The 24,432-nt window shown below is 42.4% G+C and overlaps 1 protein-coding gene across 2 annotated transcripts in view; it reads left to right on the forward strand.

The window, feature by feature from the left end:
* trrap (transformation/transcription domain-associated protein) overlaps positions 1–24,432 on the forward strand; it is a 103,772-nt gene that overhangs the window by 74,354 nt on the left and 4,986 nt on the right. For both annotated transcript variants that reach the window (XM_088069803.1, XM_088069804.1), the window contains exons 62-69: positions 1,934–2,135; positions 5,650–5,811; positions 12,702–12,792; positions 13,743–13,948; positions 15,283–15,544; positions 22,630–22,855; positions 23,003–23,220; positions 23,878–24,062. In XM_088069803.1, the coding sequence (XP_087925929.1) occupies positions 1,934–2,135; positions 5,650–5,811; positions 12,702–12,792; positions 13,743–13,948; positions 15,283–15,544; positions 22,630–22,855; positions 23,003–23,220; positions 23,878–24,062 (1,552 nt within the window). The remainder of the gene's footprint in view (positions 1–1,933; positions 2,136–5,649; positions 5,812–12,701; positions 12,793–13,742; positions 13,949–15,282; positions 15,545–22,629; positions 22,856–23,002; positions 23,221–23,877; positions 24,063–24,432) is intronic.

Below are 24,432 nucleotides of genomic sequence, written 5' to 3' on the forward strand. Positions count from 1 at the left end.
CATGGATGTAAACTTGTCTCATAGAGGTATTCAATCACAAGTCAGTAACTCAAGTTTGAATCTACCATTCTGTCTTCCCTTTGTTCATAATCACACCGTCCTCAAACTGTGTCAGTGGTCCCTGAACCCTGCGTGGGTGTTTGATCCTGTCAGGACACGGCAGTCATTTTTAACAGCCTCCAGCTGATGCACCTCGGAGACAACGTTACCTGGTAACCCCCGTGACGTGGCTCTCAGATGTTAATGTTCCTCTGAGTCATCAGCTTGTGACGGTGTCAGCAGAGTGTTTTTGGCTGCAGGGGTTGCCTGTGGAGCGTACAACTTCACGCTCTGCTGGGCCGTGCACACCCACAGCCACACTCTTTAACACCCTTTCCCCTTCAGCAGCCCCTGTTTCAGCCGTCATCTTTGACGTGACATGGCGTCCTGAGGGGTGAGAGACAAATTACGGAAGGCTTATTAAATGTATATGCAGCTCAATAATTAACTGGAGGCAATTTACAGGAATCTCTGGGATCAGCAGAAGTTGCCTCCACCTCAGCAGGGTTTATTGCAATCATTAAGTTTCCCCTGCACCGGGGGAGAATTAACAGCAGAGGGGGGGCTTGGGAGGGTCTGTGTGTGTGTGTGTGTGTGTGGGTGGGTGGGTGGGTGGTGTGTGTGTGTGTGTGTGTGTGTGTGTGTGTGTGTGTGGGTGTGTGTGTGTGTGTGTGTGTGTGTGAGTGCGTGCGTGCGTGCGTGCGTGCGTGCGTGCGTGCGTGCGTGCGCAGCCACATGTGCTGAGGATTTTGCGATCATTCAATTAAAGGGGTGTCAGAGATTTGACAGTCTGCTGGGTGCTGGTGCTCCTGTTGAGCCGGGGAGCTGAAACTGTTAATGTACTTTAACTCTGGCAAAGTGACGGAGGCAACCCATTAAGTATTACTGGAGGGTCTCCGGCTCTGACTCCCACAGCAATCAGGCTCCCATTTCTTAATCACATGCCAAAATGCCTTTTATAATAACATTTTTTAATTGATTGGCTGGGGAGACGTGTCACTGGAAGTAAATGGGAGAGGAGTTTTGGAAGCACTCCTAAAATGGAGGTCCAACTGTGGCATCAACAGGCCCGTCTCCGTGTTCTGACTGCAAGCCGCAGCGTCTCACGGTGCCTCCTGCATTTTATTTATTAATCAAAGGCTGAAAGGTGTGCAACAATTATTCACACTGCGTGCCAACATGAGGTGAGGAGCTGCTTGGCGTGCTGAAAACGGCTGATGATTCACAATATATTTCCCTGTCAGCAGAAAATGGTGCAGTCAAAAAACTTGTGCCAGAAATCCCCTGTCTATATATTTAACAGTTTCAGAAATTTCAAGGTGTCACTTCCCACCAAAATACGAAATAATCCCAAGGATTCATCAGGCTGCAGATTCCTCTGAGATGCAGCTTCACGGTCAGTAAATTGTTTACAGATTAATACAGCCGTTATACACCGAAGTTTCTAACCTCGCCGCAGCCGTCATTTATGATAAAATAGGAAGATGCTAAACTCATATGTCAGCCAGCATTACATGGATTGATCTGAGCAGTATGATGAGGTTACAGTGTAGCAAAGCGCCTGAACCTTCAGTGACATTAATTCATGCTGGGTTAAATGCTTACTCTGTACGCTGAGGGGAGACTGAGGCCTTGAAGATTACTGCAAATGAAAAATGGTGCTTATTGATGTGTAGTACATAATTCAGAATGTGATCATCATAATCTGTTTCTCACACACTTCATCTCTCTCCTTTTCTCCGTGCAAGGATTACATCCATCTCTTTCAGCCCTCCCCTAAGTGTCCCTCCCTGCTTTGTATCTTTTTTTTCTTTTACTCATTCCTTTTTCCTATCCTAAGTCGCCCTTCACTTGTTTGTCCCTCACTCTCTAACCCTCGTCCTTTCTGTTCCAGGTCAGAGGAGGCCAATAAAGCCTTTTCAGCAGCGGTACAGATGCATGACGTCCTGGTGAAGGCCTGGGCCATGTGGGGAGACTACCTGGAGAACATCTTCGTCAAGGACCGCCAGCTCCATTTGGGAGTCTCCGCCATCACCTGCTACCTCCATGCCTGCCGCCACCAAAACGAGAGCAAGTCCCGCAAATACCTTGCAAAGGTGAGAAGAGATGCTAATATTGGCAGCACAGTCACTGATGTTTGTTTATCCCCTGTCCTCAGTTGTTGAGGAATTATGAGTGTGGGTGTTTGTTTGCTGTAAAACAAGCATCAGGGACAATATGGACCAAAACTCATATATACAGTATATCACTGTATTTTGTACATAACTGGAGAAATGTTCAGTTGTAAGTTAAAGCTATATGTGCAACAGTAATTATAAACCTAATTTGTATGTAATAATAGAGACCTTTCAAGGTGTATCTCGGTTGTTATAAAATAACATCATTGTTCCACTCAGTCTTTGGATCCATCCACGATTGCACAAAATCAGCGTCTGAAACGCTAAACCCCTACACTGAAATACACACCGTGGGAAATTTGCTGCTCAGTGCAAAATATGGATTGCAGTGGTGAAAAGAAAGAACTGGACATTTAAACTTCAGGGTCTGTAGTGCTCATTGTATAACTGCGATGTAAGCAAATGGTCACGAGCCAGCAATCTACAGAGGGAGAGAGAAGCGTTGGTTTTTGTTTGTGCTGTGTGTCTCTTGTCATTTTCATTGCACAAAATATTGCAAAACGTACCCACAATGAAACAAGTGCTTCAAACCCTGCAGCTTCCCAAAAATGTCCAGTTCTTTCCTTTGTTCAGCAAAGTTCAATGTCTCTTACACTGTTTACGTGCAGTAGTGGCTGGACCAGAAGTCTAAGTGGAATAATGATGTTGTTTCCTAGCAACCAACAGACACCTTGAAATGGTCTGTAGCACTTTGCAAAACACAATTACAAAGTACTTTAAAGAACGGGACAAAATTGCATACACTGCCAAGATAAAAACAGCAAAAACATAAAAAGTAACAGCATCAAAGAACATAGGCTAATACCAGATGAAACAATGTGTAATAAAAAATACTAAAATTGACTTAAAAAAAAAATTAGAAACTAGACAAACAAAACAAAACAAAACAGCTTTTGATAGATGCAAACTGTAGAGAGATGCAAAATGACTTTGCTATAAAGAAGACAAAAGGTTTTGTAATGCAACATGAAAGTCACACTATTGCTGTAAACGGTATTGTATTACTATATCTCATTTAAAATATATTGATATACCTCCTACTTCTAACTCAGCATTCATTCCTTCTTCTGTAACAACAGGAGCTTCAATCAGGCCTTTTATCAAACAGGGTCATTTTGAATTCCCCAGTTTCCTGACCCCATCCAGCCTGTGCATTACAGTTTCTGATGAGCAGAAACCCCTCTTGGACTCTGACTCAGGTACCAGCTGATTGATTATAGTTCAGCTGCAGACGGTGTGGATGAGTTCCCACGGCAGATCGATGGAGGAGTGAAGGCCATCTCCTGGCCGGGGCAGTTAACAGACTAATGGCCTCCCTTGATACATGAGTCTCATGACCCCTCCACATGGACTGACCTCTCTCTAACAGTCACACCAGTGCTCCCATAAACCAGTAGAGTGAGCCTACAGTGGCAGACTCCTTGATAACAAGCATCCTGCCTTCTCACACAGACACACACCAACTCATTCAATAATGAGTCCTTTCTGGAAGGTAAAGCACAAGCACAAGAGATGGCGCTATAGAGCCACTACGAAGTCCCTTTTTTTTCGCCTTCTTTGCATTTTTACGCAGAAACAAGCAACAGCGGCATCATGTTGCTCCAGTATGTGATTTTAGACAGCATGCCAGCATTGAGGAAACAAAAGTGCTGTGATGTTTAACACAACAGTGTTGGCCTCTAGTATGACATATAGCCCATGATCCTGTCCTGCTGCCTGTCCCTTTTACACAGAAGACAATTTGGACCTGTTTCTATGTCCACTGCCAGTTTCTAGGTTAGACAATTATATTGGAGAGAAGGCAGACATCTCTAAGCCCGATATCTCCAACTCTCAGCAACTCACACCAAAACAGCCTACACTGACAAACAGACCTACAGGGAAGAGGACATATGAAGTTTTTTTGGGTGTGAACTGTCCCAAAATGTCTTAAAATGATGACAAATGTAGGTGAATTCTTTGGCAAGTTTTTGCTTCATCAAAACAAACTGGATATTTTGTTGTATTATTTATAAATGATGTGGAGGAGAGACAATGTGAAAACTGGACTAAAATGGCTTTTCAAGAAGAGTCAGATTAGAAAGAGTTACCTTCATGTGTCTGTCAGGCTACAGAAAAACACGTGTTAGCATCAGACTTTACCATCATCATCTGCTCTAATAATGGCTACTACCAGCTTCACATGATATCACCATCCCCCCCAAAACAACCACCACTGCCAGTGTTGTGTTGGCAGCTCTTTGTCCTGATGGGTGAAGAGAGATGACCAGTCATTATCAGTAATTATACACAATCTGTGTACCTGGGTTGGTTCTCTGCAGAGAGTCCAGGGGGGCTGAGTGGGGTTAATGTCTTCATCATGATGAAGGTGCACACATAAGCTCACCAGGCAGAGGGGGGAGTGGGTCACCTCCATCCTGGCTCAGCTTTAAGCAGAGTGACCTCTGCCAAGATGCTTTCACTCTTTGCTCTGCTGCCTGACTCCTGGTGCAGCTCTGATTCATGACAGAGCTCCTGCAGGAGCTACTTTATTCTGAAATTTATGGAACATTTTACAGTGGTTGTAGAAGATGCTTGAGGTGCTTGAAATCCTTGAGTTTGGCACTGAGAAATTGAAGAACTGGGATACCTTGAAAAAAAGACATTCTTTTACTTGCTCCTTGAAAAGTACTTGAATAAAGTTAAGAGAAGAGAAGTAAAAAAAAAACATTAGGAAAAGTTTCTTAACTAGAAAGCCGAGAATGTGCTTGCAATTATTTACTAATGCTGTATCAACTGTATGAGATCTGCAGTGATGCAGATGAATCGGCAGTGATGGGATGGTAAATGCCAGTAAATAGTCAGTGCCAGGATTTTTCACTGACCTGCAAACACTCACACCAGACTTTGTTAGTTGTCACAAATTAGTTATATATGGTTTCAAAGTTTGAACTTTTGAACTTTTCAAACCATGATCAATACGTGTGTGCTCGTCCGTCATCCTGACAAATATTCTGCTGAATAAATACAAGTTTGTAAATGTGCAGAAATTTTTGTAGTTGTAGAAAAAAAAAAATTTTTTCGGAATGATGATATTGCGGCACCACATATATCAACAAAGGGGTTTCACAAACACTGAGCCCTTTTGAGAACATGAGATAGAGCTGAAACAAATAGTTGAGTAAATGATGCACTGTGCTCCACTCTGAAAATCTAAGTGCTTTTTTGTCCTTTGCCAGTCACATGCCTGTGACATAATAATATGTTAAATTAAATAATTAGTTAATTTTTGGCTCTGGTGGCATGTGTTCACTCCATTAATTAGGACTAATGTTTCTCTTGCAACATATGATTGTGGAGAAGAAGCCTTGTTTTGTTTTGTCTTTCTTTCTGCTCCTGTCTCCACCTTCCTCCTTGTTTTCTCACATTTTGGGTCATCTGGTTTCATCGGCAGGTCTTGTGGCTGCTCAGCTTCGACGACAAGAACACACTGGCAGACGCTGTCGACAAGTACTGTATTGGAGTCCCACCCATCCAGTGGTTGGCATGGATACCACAGCTCCTGACCTGCCTGGTTGGTTCAGAAGGAAAACCTCTGCTCAACTTAATCAGCCAGGTGAGGCCTCGACAAAACTCTCCATCCCCACTGAGATGAAGCCTAAACGCTCCTGGTCTCTGATAACAACATGTGACAAACAGCTTTGACCGTTGACTATTGTTGTCTTCTTCAGTTCCATGTCTGGATGTCTGCTCCACCTATCACTCATTGATAGTTGTTTGTTTTTTTTGTTTTTTTTGGCCAGTATGTGTTTCTGTGCATCAGTGCTCATGCACATCTTTCTAATCAAGATAAATTAACTGCATTCAGGCCAAAGTGGCCTCTCTCCTGATTCCTACTTACCAAATCAAGCATTCAGATTCTTCCTCTGTCCTTCTTTCACAGTGATTTATTGGCTTTCAGCCCTCCCTGCTGAATTGGTTTTTAAATTATTTGTTCAAGAAATGATTATAAAGTTAATATCGTACGCATCCGCACTGCAGGAACAGAGCTGGTGATTAAACCCAGGACTAATTTGCTTTGCTTAATGGAGTATTATTTCCGCACAATTTGAAGAGGGTGATCTTCAAAGAGTAGTGTGCTCTAACAAACAGCCGTCCTCTCAGCAGAGCACGAGTATTGTATGGAGGATATGAGACAGAGTGAGGAGGAGGAGGAGGAGTAGAAGGATGAAGAGAGTTTCAGAAACAAGTGGGCAGTATGAGAGATTGGTGTAGTGTTGTGAAGAGACAGAGTGTGTGATGATTACCTTGGGAATCCTCTTTCCTGTCGATAAGGTCAAAACATCACACTGATGACTGGCTGTTGAGCTCAAAAACTAGCTGCCTTAATGCAAGTTTGCAGGTAAATAAATAAACACAGAAACAGCAGAAACATATTCACTCATTTCCTTTCATATTTTTATCTTGTTTTTTTTTTATGGAACGTGTAGCCTGTCAGTGTAATTATAGTATAGTACGTGGACAAGACCTCGATGTTGTGTTCAGGCTACATGCATAATATATCTTACATCAGGATGTCTTTTAGCCAGCTTGATGCCAGAATAAACTGCAGGGTTATCCCCAACCATTTGAGGAACTGGATGCATGAGTCCAAAAAAACATAAAACAACACTTTAGTGATGACACTATAGCTTACTGGTAGCCAACAGCTGCACGTTGAGTGGAAGAGGCACAGTCCTGATAGTCGTCAGTAGGCTTGGGGAGAATCTATTTTCTCATACCTTCCTGAAATTTCACGAAGGTATATGACTGTTAGTGTGCAGCACACCAACCACCAGCTTTTTCGGTATAATAAATAATTACGTAAACTCATGAAATAACAAGAATGCTAATATTCTTACTCTTATTGCCCTTTTTCATATTTAAACAGAGAAACACAATTGTACATCTTCTGAATTTAAGTTTCTCTCTGTCACCAAACTAAGACTAGCATTAGCTTCATTGCCTCGTTTACTCATCCAAGAACACATTTCATTCAAACTCCACAGGAACAAACAAAAGCTCACCCAAACTGTCTCAGTAAGTCTTAGTAGTTGGTTAGTTGGTTATGTCACTGTTCCTGCAGTCACCAACTCAGATTTGGTGGAAATAAACCCTTAATTGGCAGAGTTAGATGTGAAAATATGCTATTTTTTTAACCACAGACTTTCTACTGTTACAGCCGTTTATAGTCCTGTAACGTTTTCCCCAACCCTCCACCACTCTTGAGTCGTGCTCCACCAGTAGAGTCTGGAGTATGACCTCTATTGGTGCATGCTGTGCACAACAAATAATGAGTTTAATAAGAAGAGGAGCACATTTATGTCTGACTATATTGAAAAACATAGCTCAGGATTTCTTAACATCTGCTATACTGTTATACTGTAATACTGCGATGCCACCCAAGTCTGTTGTTTGTAGTTTTACCCACAAACAACTTTCTCCATTTCGTAAATCCCCAAGTCTGTCCATCCCTGTGACGCGCCTGTAGCATTTTGGCCAGATTATGCTGGTAACTGCAGTGTCAGCAGTCCTCACTAAGCTTATTTAAGTTGCAAGAGGTATCGCTAGGTCTTGTTTTTTTTGGCTAATCCACCTGTCTAGTATCACATGAATGAATTTAGAAATTCCATATACATAAAATGGTCTCGAAATGACAATAATTTTGTTAATTTAAATTATTTTGGTGACAATACATCATCCAAAAAAAGTAATAATCATGACAATGATTTTTTAGGTGTTTTATATATGTGGAGGACATTTAAAGAGGACCTATGGTCGGCACCTCTCAGTTACAGTCAAGTCACTTTGCTCTGCACTTGTCTTTTGCATGTTGATGAATGGCAGTCACTCAGAGATTTTTCATGTATGCTGTGCCTCATCACCCTGTAATGACTGAAGGGTAAAAGGTTGACACACTCTTCTTCATCCCTCTTTTTTCTATAGAGAGAGAAACCCACATTTTAATGCGCATCAGGCTTTGTCTCTGCCGCTCGCCTGAATTATTTAGAGTTTCTCTGCGGCGGCGGGATGTTTAAAAAACGTATGTTGAAATATTGATGAAGGTGAGGAGAGGAGCGCCTGGGGGCAGGCGGGAAGATGAATCAGAAGTTAACAGAGTATCTCAGCACCCCTCGCTCCCTCACTCACTGCCTTGTCTACTGCTCGCCCTCTCCCCCTTGGCCCACCTCAGCTTCGCCAAAATATGACATTTCTTATCTTCCCATTAGCGGGCTGATCTCTGGTACCTCCTCTTCCTCTCTGCCTTCCTTCCTCTTTCATCTTTAATGCTGCTGTTAGCTGCCACTTAGATAAACTCCCTATGCCCGACTCCAGTCCTTCACCATTCATCATCTCAGTACTTAAAAATCTGTATTTCATCTGAGAATCACCAAAATTACAAATTTACTGTATGTGGAAAATACAAAGTTGAAAAATAGGAGTCATTATGAGGAGGCAGACTGCGGAATACTTTATAAGTGCCTATATTCAACTGAATAAATCTGTAGTGGAGGGTGCACAGTCACAGCTAGGGGTAGTTTGTATTTCTGCAGATTTGCAGAAGGAGAAGAGAACGATAACTTATTTAGAGCTTTTCCTTTATGTCGTTTTCTTTGCTGGAAGCATTACCGTATAGATTGCCGTATAGATTGCCGTACTTTAGCCACCATAGAGCAGTTAAAACCCTTTGGTGGTGGCTGAAGGTGTTCCACAGCTGCATGAGCTCACCAATGTTGGCAAGTGTTTTCCTCAGTATAGTTTTCATTCTTCTCTTTTGTATTGTCTCCATGCTGTTCAGACTCAGACCTCCAACAACTGCATTTAGTCAATCCCATCTGTCTCCCTGGCCATTAAACACACAGTAACATATGAAATATCAAAGTGCTCGACTTAAATTCTTCACAGCTTAAGTCCTATGTTGTTTTGTTGTTTAATAGTTTTTATTGTGTACTCATGGTGAGTGTGGATTGAGGGAGCTGAGTCTCCTGCAGAGATCTGGAACAGCTATTTTAGTCAGGACTGTTTTAGTGAGCTGTATGCCGACCTATTGGCAGCTGTAAGCCCCAGCTCGTTCTGGTAGAATCCCTCTGCAGACCTGAGCTAGATCTCAGAAGAACCTGGATCGAGTTTAAGAAAGATTAGAGGTTCCAAAATCCATTCAGCCTCAGGCTTCTTTTCTTTCTTTTTCTATCTCTCTACCCCCATCGCCAGACCCCTCTTTGTCATACTGAACTCAGTTTTGTTGTTGAGATGTGGAGGTATCTCTTTCTGCCCTGCAGGCGTACAGAGGCTCGAGAAGGGATCAAGTAGCGATGTAATTACAGCCGATGAAATTGGGCTCCGAGACCTGAGAGAACCTTGTGGTTTGGTCTTCCATCAACTGAAGCTAGGCTCACACAGCCCCCCCCCCCCCAGAATCCCAAGAAAAATCTGTTATAGGTTTTTGTCCCAATACATAGTAGAGTCCCTCCAGGACTTCAGGATTTTGCAATGCCAATAATTAACACAAATTCAGCCAATCCCCATGAATTCTGCACAACCTTTCATTTTTGTCCGATCACTAACCACAAGTTTGACTCTTTAAAACCTGTTTTTAAACCTGATTTAAAGAGTCAAACATGTGGTAAAGATGGCAAAGGTGATTGGACAAAAAATGTAACTTAATTATAGAGCTGTGTGCAGCATATTGATTCACTTTGTTAATGTAGTTGCATTGTCACAAGCTTGTCTTTGCTGCTTGCCGCAAAGCATATTGTCTCATCATCTAAATTTTGTATTTTGTCAGAAAAACATTAATGTTGTTGAATAATGTCTGATTTCCATTTTAACATCACATTTTGCTGCCCCATTGTATCTCTGTGTGCACAGCAAAACACAGAAAACTAGCAAAGCATCAACTTGTAACACTAAATAACAAAGAACCACAGCTGTAAACAAAACTAGACTGGATTGATGCTTGATTACATCATTGCAGTGCTTAAAAACGTTGAGGCCAGCTCAACAGTAATTTGTAGCGTGTCATGCCTCTCAGCAGTGACAAGGGTCGGACTTCCGTTTGCAGCTACACATCACCAGCCTCCATTAAAAGGTATTGTAGCCTGTCGCTTGAAGTGTGAACACAGCATTACCATCACACAGCTGACATTACCCAATGATTATTAATGTGTTAAACAACAGTCGAGCCGTTTTAGTGTCTGTGTTAACTGCTGCTGCAAGGCTTCTGACCAAGCAGCAAAATATGAAGAGCTGTGATGAGATCACGTTATACTGAGTGCTAAACGGGCGTACAGAGTACTTCACGGAAACCATCCCAAAGCACTGCATCAGAATGCAGCAACAGCTGTTCAACAGCAATTTCACCTACAAACACCGCAATGTGCATCACAACTTTATAGAAAAGTGCTACGAAATCATACATTTCAGGCTGCATCTATACCAAAAACAGCTTGTAAAATTGTGGAGAGACTGATTGCATAAATGCAGTGTGCCAAAAATACCAGGATGTCCTCCTGCATCCGGGCATATTTTGCAGTATGCAAGGCAGCATGCTTTTCTGGCTGACCCACAATCCTGTGCCCAGTAGACAATTCGTCACATCTACTAATCTGCAGACAGGTGACAGCTGATAGAGGCCACAATGACTAGAATCAGTCGATCACAAACAATTTACAAAATATGAAGTGATAACTCTGATAAAGTAAAAACAGCAGAGCTTTCAGGGTTGACCTTCATACCTTGAGCCCAGTGAATGGCTTTTTGTTTTATCTCCAATTGATAACATTGAATGATAACTTTAAGATTTGCTGCGTTCCAAATACCATACATTTTTTATGTCAAATTTCATGCTACAGACTGTGATGATATATAAGCAAGAGGGTCAAAGTTCAAGGCGTGAAGTAGTGTCTCCTAATTATATGTATTCTTCATGCAACAGTCTGTACTTTGTAATGGTAGCTTCAGTGTGTATGTTACTGTGAATAAACAGAAAATGAGGCTGTTATAAAACAAATTCCAAGTCAGCCATATTTTCTGAATTACATATTTGGAGATGAGACTAGAAAGAGCCAACATTTTCCATCTATATGCAACTTTTAGATTATATGAAAATATAGTTTAAAAAAAGATCTTTCTTTAATGCAGCGTGTTTTCGTTTTTATACAGAAACGCCAGATGTGTAGGATTTTGGGGAGCTCTGTCACAGCTCATGTTCTACCTTTAGGCTCTGGCTTTGTGCAGTCACACTGATAGTCTAATGTCACACACACACACACATACACACACACAAATATATCAGCTCTCTCATTTTTTCAGAGGGTGACTCCTTTACACCGTCTGTGTTCACTATGTATCGCAGTGATCGCTTTCTTGTATTAATATGTCATTTGATGCCACGTGTGGAATTGTTATTGTCGCCACATAAAGGGGGCATTTTACAGAGATTACAGAGCTTCTGCTGCAGGTTGAAGACTCTTAACATATTTATATGTGAGCCCACAGCACTACATGAGTGGATAATGAATGAACAGTCCTGTTGATGTCGAGCAGTTTTTTTCTTTACATTTTTTGTTTTTTAAAATTGTTCTAAATTTTACTTCCAAGTGCTATTGAAAAACTCCAGAAAAGTCTTACATGTAACTTGCTCTTAGCAGTAGGACCCCTGTTATTATTCTGGCTGAACTCTAGAGTAAGATAAATATTCACCAACAAGGACTTGACTGTATCCTAAAACGCTTTGCAGTTTGCCTCAGTGATTAATATTCCTGCTAACATTAGTCATCTAATTAATGTAATTCAGAAATTATGACCACATCCATGGTAACAAGAAGGATTAAGCTTGAGACTGTAACACTTGCTAAGTAGAAGAGCAACTCTCTACATAAAGCATGTTTTGTGCAAAGACACTCAGATTACAGTAAACTGAAGAGAAAATATTTTACCAGTATGCTGGTGAGGTAAACATTGATTTTCAGCAGACATTTTCAGGGAATACAAAATTTAGATTTCAGAAAACGATCTAAGGTCTTGGACGCTGTACTAATCTAACTAGTGAATGAACTGTGACCTGAGAACGCTACTTATGAATTATACAGCACAGGTAGACGCTGGACTCACCTGCTGCATCAGTTATCAAAGGAGCCCTGCTACTCCACCAAGTTTGAGGTGATTCTGCAACGTGTTTCAAACTTGAAATCTCTTCTGTCCTGACTTCAACCATTAAGCCTTCCAATGTTGTGAGTGACTTTTCTTGAAAGTCTTGAGGGCAATTTCATCATCAGTCACATTGAGTTTTGTAATTGAGCCATGACGTGTTTTTAACTTCCCTAACTCCCCTGACTCAAAGCTTCAAACGCTCCCTGTGTTCCTGCAGAGGTCTGCGGCTGTATCAGTATGATCTCTCTCTCTCTCCTCTGCCGTCCTCAGGGGGAGTCTTTGAAATGTAATCTGTGACCCTCTTTTATCTGCTAGGTGGGACGAGTGTACCCCCAGGCTGTCTACTTCCCCATCCGCACCCTCTACCTGACGCTCAAGATCGAGCAGAGGGAGCGCTACAAGAGTGGTGAGTAAACATGACTGCCTCTTTACCACACTCTGAACATTTAAAGGCTCTTTCTTACCCACCCCATGCTGAGCTATTAAATGTAAAGGGACGTATAGGTGAAGAAAGTGTGTTTACAGCATTTGAAACATGCTCTGTAATATATTTATTTATAGCTTTTTTCCCCACCTTTTTGCTTTTCCAGTTTTGAATACACTCCACTTTTTTATGCCTCCATGCTGGCGATACCCAAGGCCATTCTCATGAGTGTGTCACTTAAGAACAACTTGAAGGAATTTTTTTCAAACTTGGCACAAATGTCCAATTTAAGTCACAGATGAACTGATTAGATTTTGGTCAAAGGTCAAGGTCACCATGAACTTATGTTTGTCTCATTCTCATGAATGCAGTATCTTAAAGAACACCTTAAGGAAACCTTTTTTTAATTTGGCACTAATGTTCACTGTCACTCAAGAGGTACTCATTGGATTTTGATGGTCACAGGTCAAAGGTGAAGGTTACTGTGATCTCGTTTGTCTTATTCTGGGAACTTGATATATTAAGAACAGCTTGAGGGAATTTCTTCAAATTTGGCACAAACGTTGAATCACTGATGAAGTGCTAAGAAGTAGGTGGTCAAAGGTCAAGGTCACTGCAAGCTTAACTGTCTCATTCCTGTGAAGACAATATGTCAAGAATAGCCCAGGTAGTTTTTTCAAATTTGGTGCAAAAATTAATTTCAACTCAACTTACTTATTTGACTTATTTGTGTGTGTGCGTGTGCATGTGCGTGTGTGTGTGTGAAGCATCCATGTTTTCACAGACGTGTATGTAAACTATGTAAACTATAAGTGCAACTTTACTGATTCATGGGCATAATACCACGAAGCATAGTTTTCTTCTTCTCTTTCCTTTCTGGGTTCACCAAATCCCCTTTTCCGCTACTCATCTCTCCTCCTCTTCCTCTCCAGATGCATCTGGACAGCAGCAGCCCAGTTCAGTGGGGGCACAGCCTCACTCAGGGGCCTCAGACCCGGGTCCGATACGGGCCACCGCCCCTATGTGGCGCTGCAGCCGGATCATGCACATGCAGCGGGAGCTCCACCCGACCCTGCTGTCCTCGCTGGAGGGCATCGTGGACCAGATGGTGTGGTTCAGGGAGAACTGGCATGAAGAGGTGAGAGGAAAAACAAAGGTGTCTGACTTTGTGTTTTCACTGGATCAGACGGTGAGAAAATAATACAGCCGGCTGTGAGATTTTTTATCCGTGTGTGCAAACGTGTGAAAGCAAGTTGGCGTGAATATCTTGTGTGTCACGCCACCTGGTCTACCTTTGTCTCTGGTGTTAAGTCGGAGGTGTAATCTTCACCTCTGTCTCCAGTTACCTGCCTGAACTATTGTGTTGTCAAAAACTTTTTAAGTATAGAATATGTTCGTGTGTGTTCTCCATCTTAGATCAAAAGATTCATTATTTCTCAGCTGGTAATTTCTCAGATCCCTTTTTGTTAAAACACATCGTCTTAAATCAGCCGTTTTCTCTCCTGCTAGCTCTGTTGATGTGAGGGCATGATGTCGGCCTGACACCATCATCCACACTGATCTGCTGCTGCTATAAATTGTTTTATCCATGCTCGGCAGAATCCAGGCAAGGTAGAACTGGTCTGTGGGTGGAGGGGAGGACTGGGAGACAGAGGCAGCAGGAGAGAGGACAGAGACAGGTGATGGATGGGTTCGATGAGCGTGTAGGATGGGGAGAGGGATTTAGGGCCGGAAGTTTGTTGGTGTGTGTGTGTGCCTGTGTGATTATCTGTGATGGTTTGGGGCGCTCTGCAGCAGCTGCAGGCTCTATGCTTCGTTCCACCGGGCTCACAGGAGGCAGAGGCAAGCCACGCCGTCATCTCCACCATCACCTCTACCTCTCTGCCTCTTATTGTGTGACATCACAGCACCGCACCTTTGTTCCTACAGAAAACTGTGTGTGTCGGTTTCTTCTGTAACATGAGCACCCACCCACTCGCCCATTGTGGGTAGAATTCAGTAGTGGCATTTTACACAGTCACTCTAACGAGCCACTTTGGCAGGTTGCATATGTTTATTAGTGGTGGAGCCCTAGTTCCCAGACACATGGTGGTACAGTGTTGGGTGTTAATATGCTGTTTGTACGAGAGATTCCCAAGAAAGCTGCAGGCAGCAATACCACAGGCTAAACAATCAGCCCTTTCCAAAGAGGCATGTTTTGAATGGGGACTGCTGCACTCTACATTTAAAAGTTATAAATGTAGTTCTTTAAATAAATTGTAGCACACCATGGTCAACTTTAATCAAATAAAATTACCCAACAACAAAAATGTCGCTAGTGAAAATGCTAAGTGGCTCGTAACAAAACCAAAAAAGGTTCATGTCAAGCTTTGATCAGAGTCAACAGATACTTTAAAAATAATTATTCAGATTGGAGAAAGATGTCTGATTAGTATTACTCTAACTTTTCTCTCTCTCTCTCTCTCTCTGCAGGTGCTGAGGCAGCTCCAGCAGGGTTTGGCTAAATGCTACTCTGTGGCCTTTGAGAAGAGTGGCGCTGTCTCTGATGCCAAGATCACACCGCACACACTCAACTTTGTCAAGAAGCTGGTCAGCACCTTCGGCGTCGGCTTGGAGAACGTCTCTAATGTTTCCACCATGTTCTCCAGCGCTGCCTCAGAGTCGCTGGCCCGTCGAGCTCAGGCCACCGCGCAGGACCCCGTCTTCCAGAAGATGAAGGGACAGTTCACAACAGGTCGGTTGGCTTTTGAAATGTACTTACATCTGACTGTGGAGACATAGGAGCAGACAGAACAGACAGAGAGGAAAACAGGAGCCCACTCATTTTGCTATCTGTCTTTTGTGTTTGAACTTGGTGTTTGTTGACTTTAGATTCAGCTGCTTTACATCTTGCAAACTTTGTAACAACACTTGGAAATTTGGAGAGACATAAAAACATTTTCAGGCAGCTTTGGGAATGTTTGATGAGGTACGTCAAATGATGTACATCAAACACCCAGGTAGCAACCCAGCAGCACCTCCTCGCCAGGCATCAGCCACCTTCCAGCACACAAAGCAGCACTGGTGTTACTGCGTGTCCACACCAGTTTAAATGATGGGACAGGAGGCCAACTGGCCTCTGCAGCGTTAAATATTGAGGTGGCTACATGCTTATATCAGAGCTGTCAGGACGGACTGCACCATCACTAGGAGCAGCTGGAGCTTTGGTGTTCTGTAATGTAATTAAGGTTTCCAACCACATGATTTGATTTAGGGAGGGACTGGAGGTGGTCAGAAATAGGTGTGTGTGTCAGTTTGTGTCTTTATTACACTGTGAGCGCTCACGCCCACAGTGGTTTGATTATACACCAGTCAGCTGTATTCTAATCTGAGCTGGTGCAGCACTGCGGTGATGATCTCAACAAGCATGAAGCCACTCTTAGGTTGGATGAAATACAGCAGGAGGCTCTGAGCGCTTTTTGAAAGGCTGAACTCTGTTGTTTAAATTCAGTCTTAAGTGAGTCTGTAAAACATTTGTTACACTACTTCTCTACCGTAACCGTGATGACATTATTTTATTTCTTGGCAGCTGTTTATATCAGCGTGGAGTTTTATAGACTTAGATTAGTCCAACAAAGACTCAGTAAAATGATTTCCACCTTACTGGCACGGAGCAACTTTGGCCAGTTTATACTGAAATATAAATGTAGTGCAGCTCCAGTTTGGCTCTGTACCAGCAGCTGGGAGCCTTCAGTATTTATCCTCTTTGTCAGGGAAACAAAAATGAACAGAGCTCATAAAATATTGGAACAGGTAAATTTGATTGTTCACTGCTGCTGATGCTACAGAGATGAAATATTTTTGAGTTGTTTGAAAACAATTGCAGGGTAGCCATTATGCTCACATTACAGAGAAACCATTCTTTGGGGAGCAGAACTGGTAATGAATTGGCAACATAAACAGTCCTCAAAGTTGGATGATATACAACAGAATCAAAACAAAGTCCACTAAGAGATTTTAAATGTTGGACTGTTATTGCGAACATCCCCAGGGTTTTGTTTTCCTTGAGGGAAGACAACTTCTTCCAGTGTGAGACTAGAAATTGCACGCAATTGTAAAATGTCGTAGAGGCACAGCAGGGTATCAGTACTCCAAAATAACCCAGGACCAAGTAGTATGGAAATTTTTTCAGTCAAACTATAGCTGCATTTGATCCTTTTTGCGCCGGATCAGCAAATTTTCTTTTGCTGCCGTCTCTGGAGCTACTCTCCTCCATGTGGCCTGCGTCATTAATAAGCATTTATATATGAGTGTCTGTGTTGTACTGCAATCACACCTCCAAAACAATAGTTGGCAGTGGGGTTGCTGTGCCATTGTGTTGTGTTACTGTATTTCAAAACACATCTAAAACACACATTAAATGCGGCTTAATAGTAACAATATTAAACACAAGTACAAAATTTGGCTCTATTATAACTCACAAAGTTCACAGACAAAACACTTTTCTTATACTCACATCTTCCTCATCTATAGGTATTAAGTATAAATTCTGCTTTAGCATTTGCTTACACAGCATGCAGCAGCATGACCATCCAACGCTGAGCAATTGAACAATCCCTACAAACTCACACCGAAACAGAAACAGCTCGACTCTGTTTTCAGTACTCGTTAATAACTGTTTGGTAACGTTAGCCTTGTGGTGCTAATAGTTAGCCCTGTCACCATGTGTGGCAGGTGTAATCTCACAACTGTCCCTGGTGCGAAGCTCACACTCCCACAGCAGCTAGTACTCATACAGTCGGTGGTGAAGTTAAGCGCAGTTTGGTGGTTCAGCGTGCTGAGATGCCACCAAAATGTTGGAATGTTTGGCTAAGTACTACAGGCCACTCCATTCACATTATGGGTGTCGAATGAAGCGCTCTACTGGGATGGGCATCACTTTAAGGTTACTGGTACATTTTTAGATGATAGCCAGCCCTCCATTGAGGTGACCTACTGACAGTGTTAATTGTAGTTTTTTATCTTCAAATTGGCTCAATTTTAAATTCCCAGTGGCTTATTTTCTACTGTACCAATCTTATCTGTGAGGTTTGTTTCGAACTGATGTAACATCAAAGATTAGGAGTTGGAAGACACTCAGTTCTCTGATTCATTCCCAGTTCTGGATTAACACATTTCAAAGCAAACAATCTGTGATCTTCGTGTGTGTTTGTAAAGAACAATGAATCCCTCTGCATGTTCAGATTCATGTGCATGCTGAGGAATCCAAAAGGACAGGTGCAGCTCTAGTTTAGCCAAGTTTAGACTCCTCGGAGACATTTTTCTCCAAACAATCATTCCCCTGTTTTTGGACGCCACGTGTCTGTTTTCCTACATTACATAAGGGAGTTGAACCGCAGTTCACTGGACCCAGTTTAAACACAGACCGATCTGTAGCGTTCAAATAAACGTCTGTGCTTTTGACACCGGCTGCACATACATGTTGGCTGAATTACACTCCTAGTAAACAGCCCCGTCTCTCCTTTTTTACTGCTTCCTCCTCCCCCTCTCCTTCCTCCTCTCCCATTCTGTGCTTTTCCCCTCCACTGGTCCTGAGAGTGGCCAATAGAGCTAATGCGTTTGGCCCTGGGATGGTGGAGGACAAGGACTAAGAGAGAATGAAAAGCAGCTCAGAGAATAAAAAAAGATCACCCGACTCGTGGAAGACAAAGGTTAGCCGGAGCTGAAAGGCATCAAAGATGGAGGAGAGTAGATCGAAAACAATCTGTGAGGAAACATGAGGACAGGTGTGATGGTGTTAGCTATCACAAGCACACGAACTGACTGAATGAACAACACAAACAGGAGCAAGCCTCGAAGCGAGCGCCGCACTGATGAATCTCACCAGATGTTACAGTGCCAGCTGTGCTCACGCAGCCAGGCGTCACCGGGGCTTCTGCGTCGCAGGGTGCCCGTCGACCATCGCTACCAAGCTGTCCCCACGGCGACAGAGACCGAAACCACACAAGCCTTCCAGAGCGGAACAAACAGGGTTTACAGAGCTGCTGAGCAGCCAAGCTCCCGTTCCCCGAACCACGTTAGTGGCTCACTCGCTTTCACAGGGTTTGTGGGCTGGAAAATATGGGTTTATGTGTGCACATATAACATTTGGCAGCAGGGAGGCATTCAAATCCAATTACGGAGAATGCTATTTGCATGAGTTACTGTTTTAGCAGTGGATCTGTTCCAGAGACTTTTGTCACAAGAGTTTCCTGGCTTTTGGATTCTGTGCCTATTCAACAGTCATTGGTCACGCTCAAATGACATTCACCACAGTTCAGAGTAGCTCTGTGCAGCACCTCTGTACCCTCAGTTGGTCGGCAGTCAGAGCTTTAAATGAGAACTCACACTTGTGGTGGAGAAAAAAAAAAATCAATTCAGCATAGTATCCCAATATTTGCATTGCAATATCACATTGATGCACGGACAAGTAGCCTTTTTTTTATATATTTATGAATTGTACTATTACAAATTAAACTTTTGGTAGCCTACTAGAATAATAATTGTTTTTTCCAGTCCACTAGATACTTTTTGCTGCAATAAAAATCACTGAAGTGAGATGAATTGACTAAAAACTTTATCTCACTGGATGAAACAGATGTTTACAAAGGTTTCGGATGGGGACATAATTTACATTTTAAAAAATAAAATAAATCCCAATAAATGTTAGTGCAGCAATTTTTGCACATAGCAGAATGTTAAAAATCTCAATAATATGTAGTGCTACTTAAGTTTATTTTTATTTATTATTATTCTTTTAAGATGATATTTTTGCCTTCACTAGACTTCTACACTACAGTCCAACACTACACTTCTACTGTATATTTCATACTCAGAAGGTAAGATAAAGAGGTAGGAATTTTGCCAACAATAGCTTTGTCAATTAAACACACACACACACACACACACACACACACACACACACACACACACACACACACACACTGCTGTGATGACCTCTGATCTGCCCCAAACTTCAGCTCAAGAGTCAGACATAATAAAGTTGACCACACACTCTGAGTTGATCCCACAGTGAGTCAGGAGCAGGGCGGTGCACGAGGGAGTGATGGTTCTGTATACAGAGGTGGCCCACCTCCAGAGTCTGGACCCATCATTTGGTGCAGGAGTGCAGATCATCTGCTGTGGTGTGTCGGGCAGAGAACCAGCCACACAGGTCAGAGAGCAGCCGGGATACTCTGTCTGTTCCCCTGACAGAGAGAGCAGGGGTCACAGATGAGTTCAGGGTCGCTGAAAATAACTATCTGCTGCTGTTGCTGGCTGTAGTGAATTTAACACAGAAAGCACCCCTGTATTCTCTCTCAGAAACCTGCTGCAATTTTTTATATCGTCTCACTATTTTAACAATAATTAGAGCTCAGAACAAGGTGGTTTCACCAATATTGCCCATGTTTGACAGCGTGTTTAGTTATTTTTCTGAGTCTTGTGCGCAGCGGGTAAAATGTTTTTTACCTGATAAAGATGGAACGATATGACTCTATTGCTTCATGGATTCGACGGAGTGGAGCATGTCTCGCCTTTTCTATTTGTAAGCATTATACGCTTTTATGGCGCTGAATTGTTGTCGGGTTGCAATTCCTCAGGACTGTTTCAATTTTCCCTTTTGCTATCGAGGCAGGTGAATTGCAGGCAGACGGATGGCGAAATGGGGCCGCTCCGAAAAGAACATTGGCTGTTTTAAAGGGCTTATTTAAAGTATTAGGAGGTCTCACTCTGGGAGAGATTGAACGGGTTTGAAATGGCAAGGCCTTGCAGTTTCATGGATTCATTATAACAGGCAGCACAACAGGGTGTGCTGAAATAGGAGAGCGAGGTGTGTGTGCGTGCGTGCAGTCATGTTACGGAGCTGTCCTGAGGGCTTTACTCCAAAATGGAAAACCTGGCCAGCTCACTTCCCCTCCTTCCGTTGTTATTGCTGCAACTCATCACAATATGTTCTGTGCAATATGAGTTGTGACTTGAAACAGGAATTTAATACTTTAAGACTCTCATTTTTATAGCTCTAATTTAATCAGCTCGCAGCCTCCACCGGGGAGTTTGGAGTCGATAGAGCAAACAGCTCTCCTCCTCATGCTGCCAGCCTGCAATGAATAACTTAGCCGTCAACTTCCCTTAAGCAAGGCACTTCAGCACACAGCTGGATAAGACACAATATTTAGAGCGAACATTTCTCAGATTGTGCAACCGCTGCCCTCCATGAGGCCGTCACTGTTAAAAAAACGTGTTATAACTCTGTGTTACTATAAATACCCACGTTTCACTTTAATCAGTCTTTGCGGTTTCAAACAGGCCAACATTTGCGTCAAAATATCATCTGACCAATAAGAAATACTTCCCTGTGATTCTTTTTGTAATTTTCTTTCAGCGTACTTGAACTTTTAGGACCGTTCTTCGTGTGTTTGCATGTATTTTAACCCCTGATTATATTTTATTTTGGGAGGCCACTCTGAAACACGCTGGTATTTATAGCTCAGATATGGGAGCACATTGCTGCAGGGGAGGTCAAAGGTCAAACACACACAGAAACTCATCTGGGAGCTGCCCTGCACTCATTCTGTAGTCTTGTAGTGTTGGCTGCTCCTCTGGAACAGTTCTGGGGGTCAGTGTCTCGCTGGAGGGCATTTAGAGGAGAGTTGATTAGTGAGAGGAAAGTGTAACACATTTGCTTCCTCATCCAGACTCTCCCAGCGAGCAGCGGTCAAATCACTGGCAACCCTCATCTGCTTTTGTATATTTTTTCATTTTCTTATGTACAGTATTTATTTCAATTTAAGTATCATATTCTGCTGGCAGTCATTCATACTAAACCTGGCTACTGTGAACAGTTATTTTATGTGGCTAATTTAGGGCCTGTGTCCACATAGCCTTTCTTTTTAGCAGAAAAGCAGTGGCAGGGTGCTGGGGAGTCATTAATTATTATCAATTAGCAACCATTAATAAAAGCAATCCAAACCTCGCTGCATGGGTGTTGCTTTCATTTGATTTCTTTTGAAAAAAAGGAAAAAAGACAGTGATCAACTTGGCACAAGTTGCCCCACAGTGGAAAAAAAAGGTGATAAGGAAATGACCTGGAAATATTATTAGATATTATCCAAAAAAATAGGAAAATGTCTAGAAAACCATATTTGGAATTATATTTGATAAGCATTTTCTAAAGCTCATTTTCTTGTTTTTTTTTCTTCAGATTACCGTTTACTGTACTATTTTTGCTTATTGTTAGATATTTTTCTTGTAACTTTTTATTAATTTCTTGCCCTTTTTTTCTATTTTTAGATACTTTTTTTTATTTTTTTTAAAAGTTTTTATTAATTTATTGCTAATGTTTTTTTTATATTTTTGATAATTTTCTTGTAACTTTTTACTTATTTCTTGTTAATTTATTTTGCTCATTTGCTATGTGCTCATGTTGTTTTATGACAACAATATCAATAGCAGCATCATTTTTCAAGAAAATATCCAGGCAAAGATTAAAAAAAAAAAAAAAGAGTGTGTTGAAACTTCTATTAGTCAAATACAGCGATTCTGACAGTTCAGAGTTACCTCTCAAATGAGACCGTGCTCTAACTTGTTCAAAAGCTAGAACTAGAACAAGAACAACTTTTAGTTTACTTTGAGTATGCCTTGGATAGAAGTTTTTGGTGAATTTTATGTAATTGAAAAAACCTTCATATACGTGCTGATTTAGGTGAAAAAAGGGTTTTTCCCTTATATAATAAAGATAATAGAGCCAGTGCTTTGAGGAGACTTTTATTGTAACTTGACTTTTCTCTCATCCCTCACCAGACTTTGACTTCAGTGTGCCTGGCTCCATGAAGCTTCACAATCTGATCTCCAAACTGAAGAAGTGGATCAAGATCCTGGAGGCCAAGACCAAGCAGCTGCCCAAGTTCTTCCTCATTGAGGAGAAGTGTCGCTTCCTCAGCAACTTCTCTGCGCAGACAGCTGAGGTGGAGATCCCCGGGGAGTTCCTCATGCCCAAACCCACGCACTATTACATCAAAATCGCAAGGTAAAAGACTCTTCTTCCAGGACACCTGGCCCTCAGAGGTCCCTCTCTCTTCTGAAAAGACGGTTTTAAATGGCTGATCAGTGTGAGAGATTCACCAGCATGTCATTCCTCTCACGTCAGTTGTCTCTGTTGATCCTCCCTCTGCAGGTTTATGCCCAGAGTGGAAATTGTTCAGAAACACAACACAGCAGCTCGTCGTCTCTACATCCGCGGCCACAACGGCAAGATCTACCCGTACCTGGTGATGAACGACGCCTGCCTGACCGAGTCACGGCGAGAGGAGAGGGTCCTGCAGCTTCTCCGCCTCCTCAACCCCTGTCTGGAGAAGAGGAAGGAGACCACCAAAAGACACCTCTTCTTCACTGGTACGACCACGAAGAAGAGACATGTCTTTATTTTTTGATATGTATTTGTTAATCCCAGATACGATTGGATCTCTGGCTCTGTGGTGATCAGGTAGTCATCTCCAGAGAACAGTTACTGGCAGTGTCCTCCTCTTTTCAATTTTCTCCTCACCCTGTCGCCGTCTCTCTCTCTCTCTCTCTCTCTCAAACACCACACATGCCTTTTGCATTGGCTTTCAGGCACTATTTCCTCTACTGTCGTCCCCCTGTGGTTTGCCTCTGCCCAGATGTTTGCCTGCTCACCATTTATGCACTTGATTGGTTTGTTTAAGGGGAAATATGGACAGGGAATTCAGCGGTCCCTTCCAACTCATTTCCTCACAACTGGACTGGCTGCCATTGATTTGATTTGGGGTGTTGCTGTATGTAAATGTTTAGACTGCTTTCAACGCACAGCCTTTCACCTCCTCTGACCCTGCTCAGCGCTGAGCAACAGAGCTGTTTCCCAACTCTGCACTATTTTAGTTATAGGTTTAGATCTGTGGTCAAATGTTTACAGTTCGCGTGTCACTGACTGGGTTGTTTTCCCCGACCTGTTCCTCCCCTCTTCTTATTTCTCCTCCCCGTCTCTCTCCCACCTGTATCCCGTCCTCTCTCTCCCTCCCTCGATGTCCCTAGTGCCCCGAGTGGTGGCAGTGTCGCCTCAGATGCGCCTGGTCGAGGACAACCCTTCATCCCTGTCACTGGTGGAAATCTACAAACAACGCTGCGCCAAGAAGGGCATCGAACACGACAATCCCATCTCCAGATATTATGATCGTCTGGCCACAGTGCAGGCCAGAGGCACGCAGGCCAGCCACCAGGTACACAAACACGGCTGCATACAAACACGCAGCATGGCAGAGCATAACAGTGCTGTGTCTTCACTTAACCCTAATACAGCTGGAGCGACATCAGTTTTCCTGCGCTGCATTTAATTGCATTACACAAGCATTTGTGTAACCTGAGAGAAAAGGTTTGATTTCATTATTAGATATAATCAAAAAACTAAGGAAAAATGTAAAATATATATATATATATATATATAATTCTTTTAATGTTAGTTAGAATTATTAGAATTATGTTACAGATATCGGTTTTGTTTTTCAGCCATTTATTGTTAAGTTGCTCGTCACCTTCTTCCCATGTTTTTTTTAAAGAAATCAAGCCATTTTGCTCAGGGTTCAAAGGGTT

This window comes from Plectropomus leopardus, chromosome 19, assembly GCF_026936395.1.
Source record: "Plectropomus leopardus strain MGB_pleo_1.0 chromosome 19, ASM2693639v1, whole genome shotgun sequence".
Classification (NCBI taxonomy): domain Eukaryota; kingdom Metazoa; phylum Chordata; class Actinopteri; order Perciformes; family Serranidae; genus Plectropomus; species Plectropomus leopardus.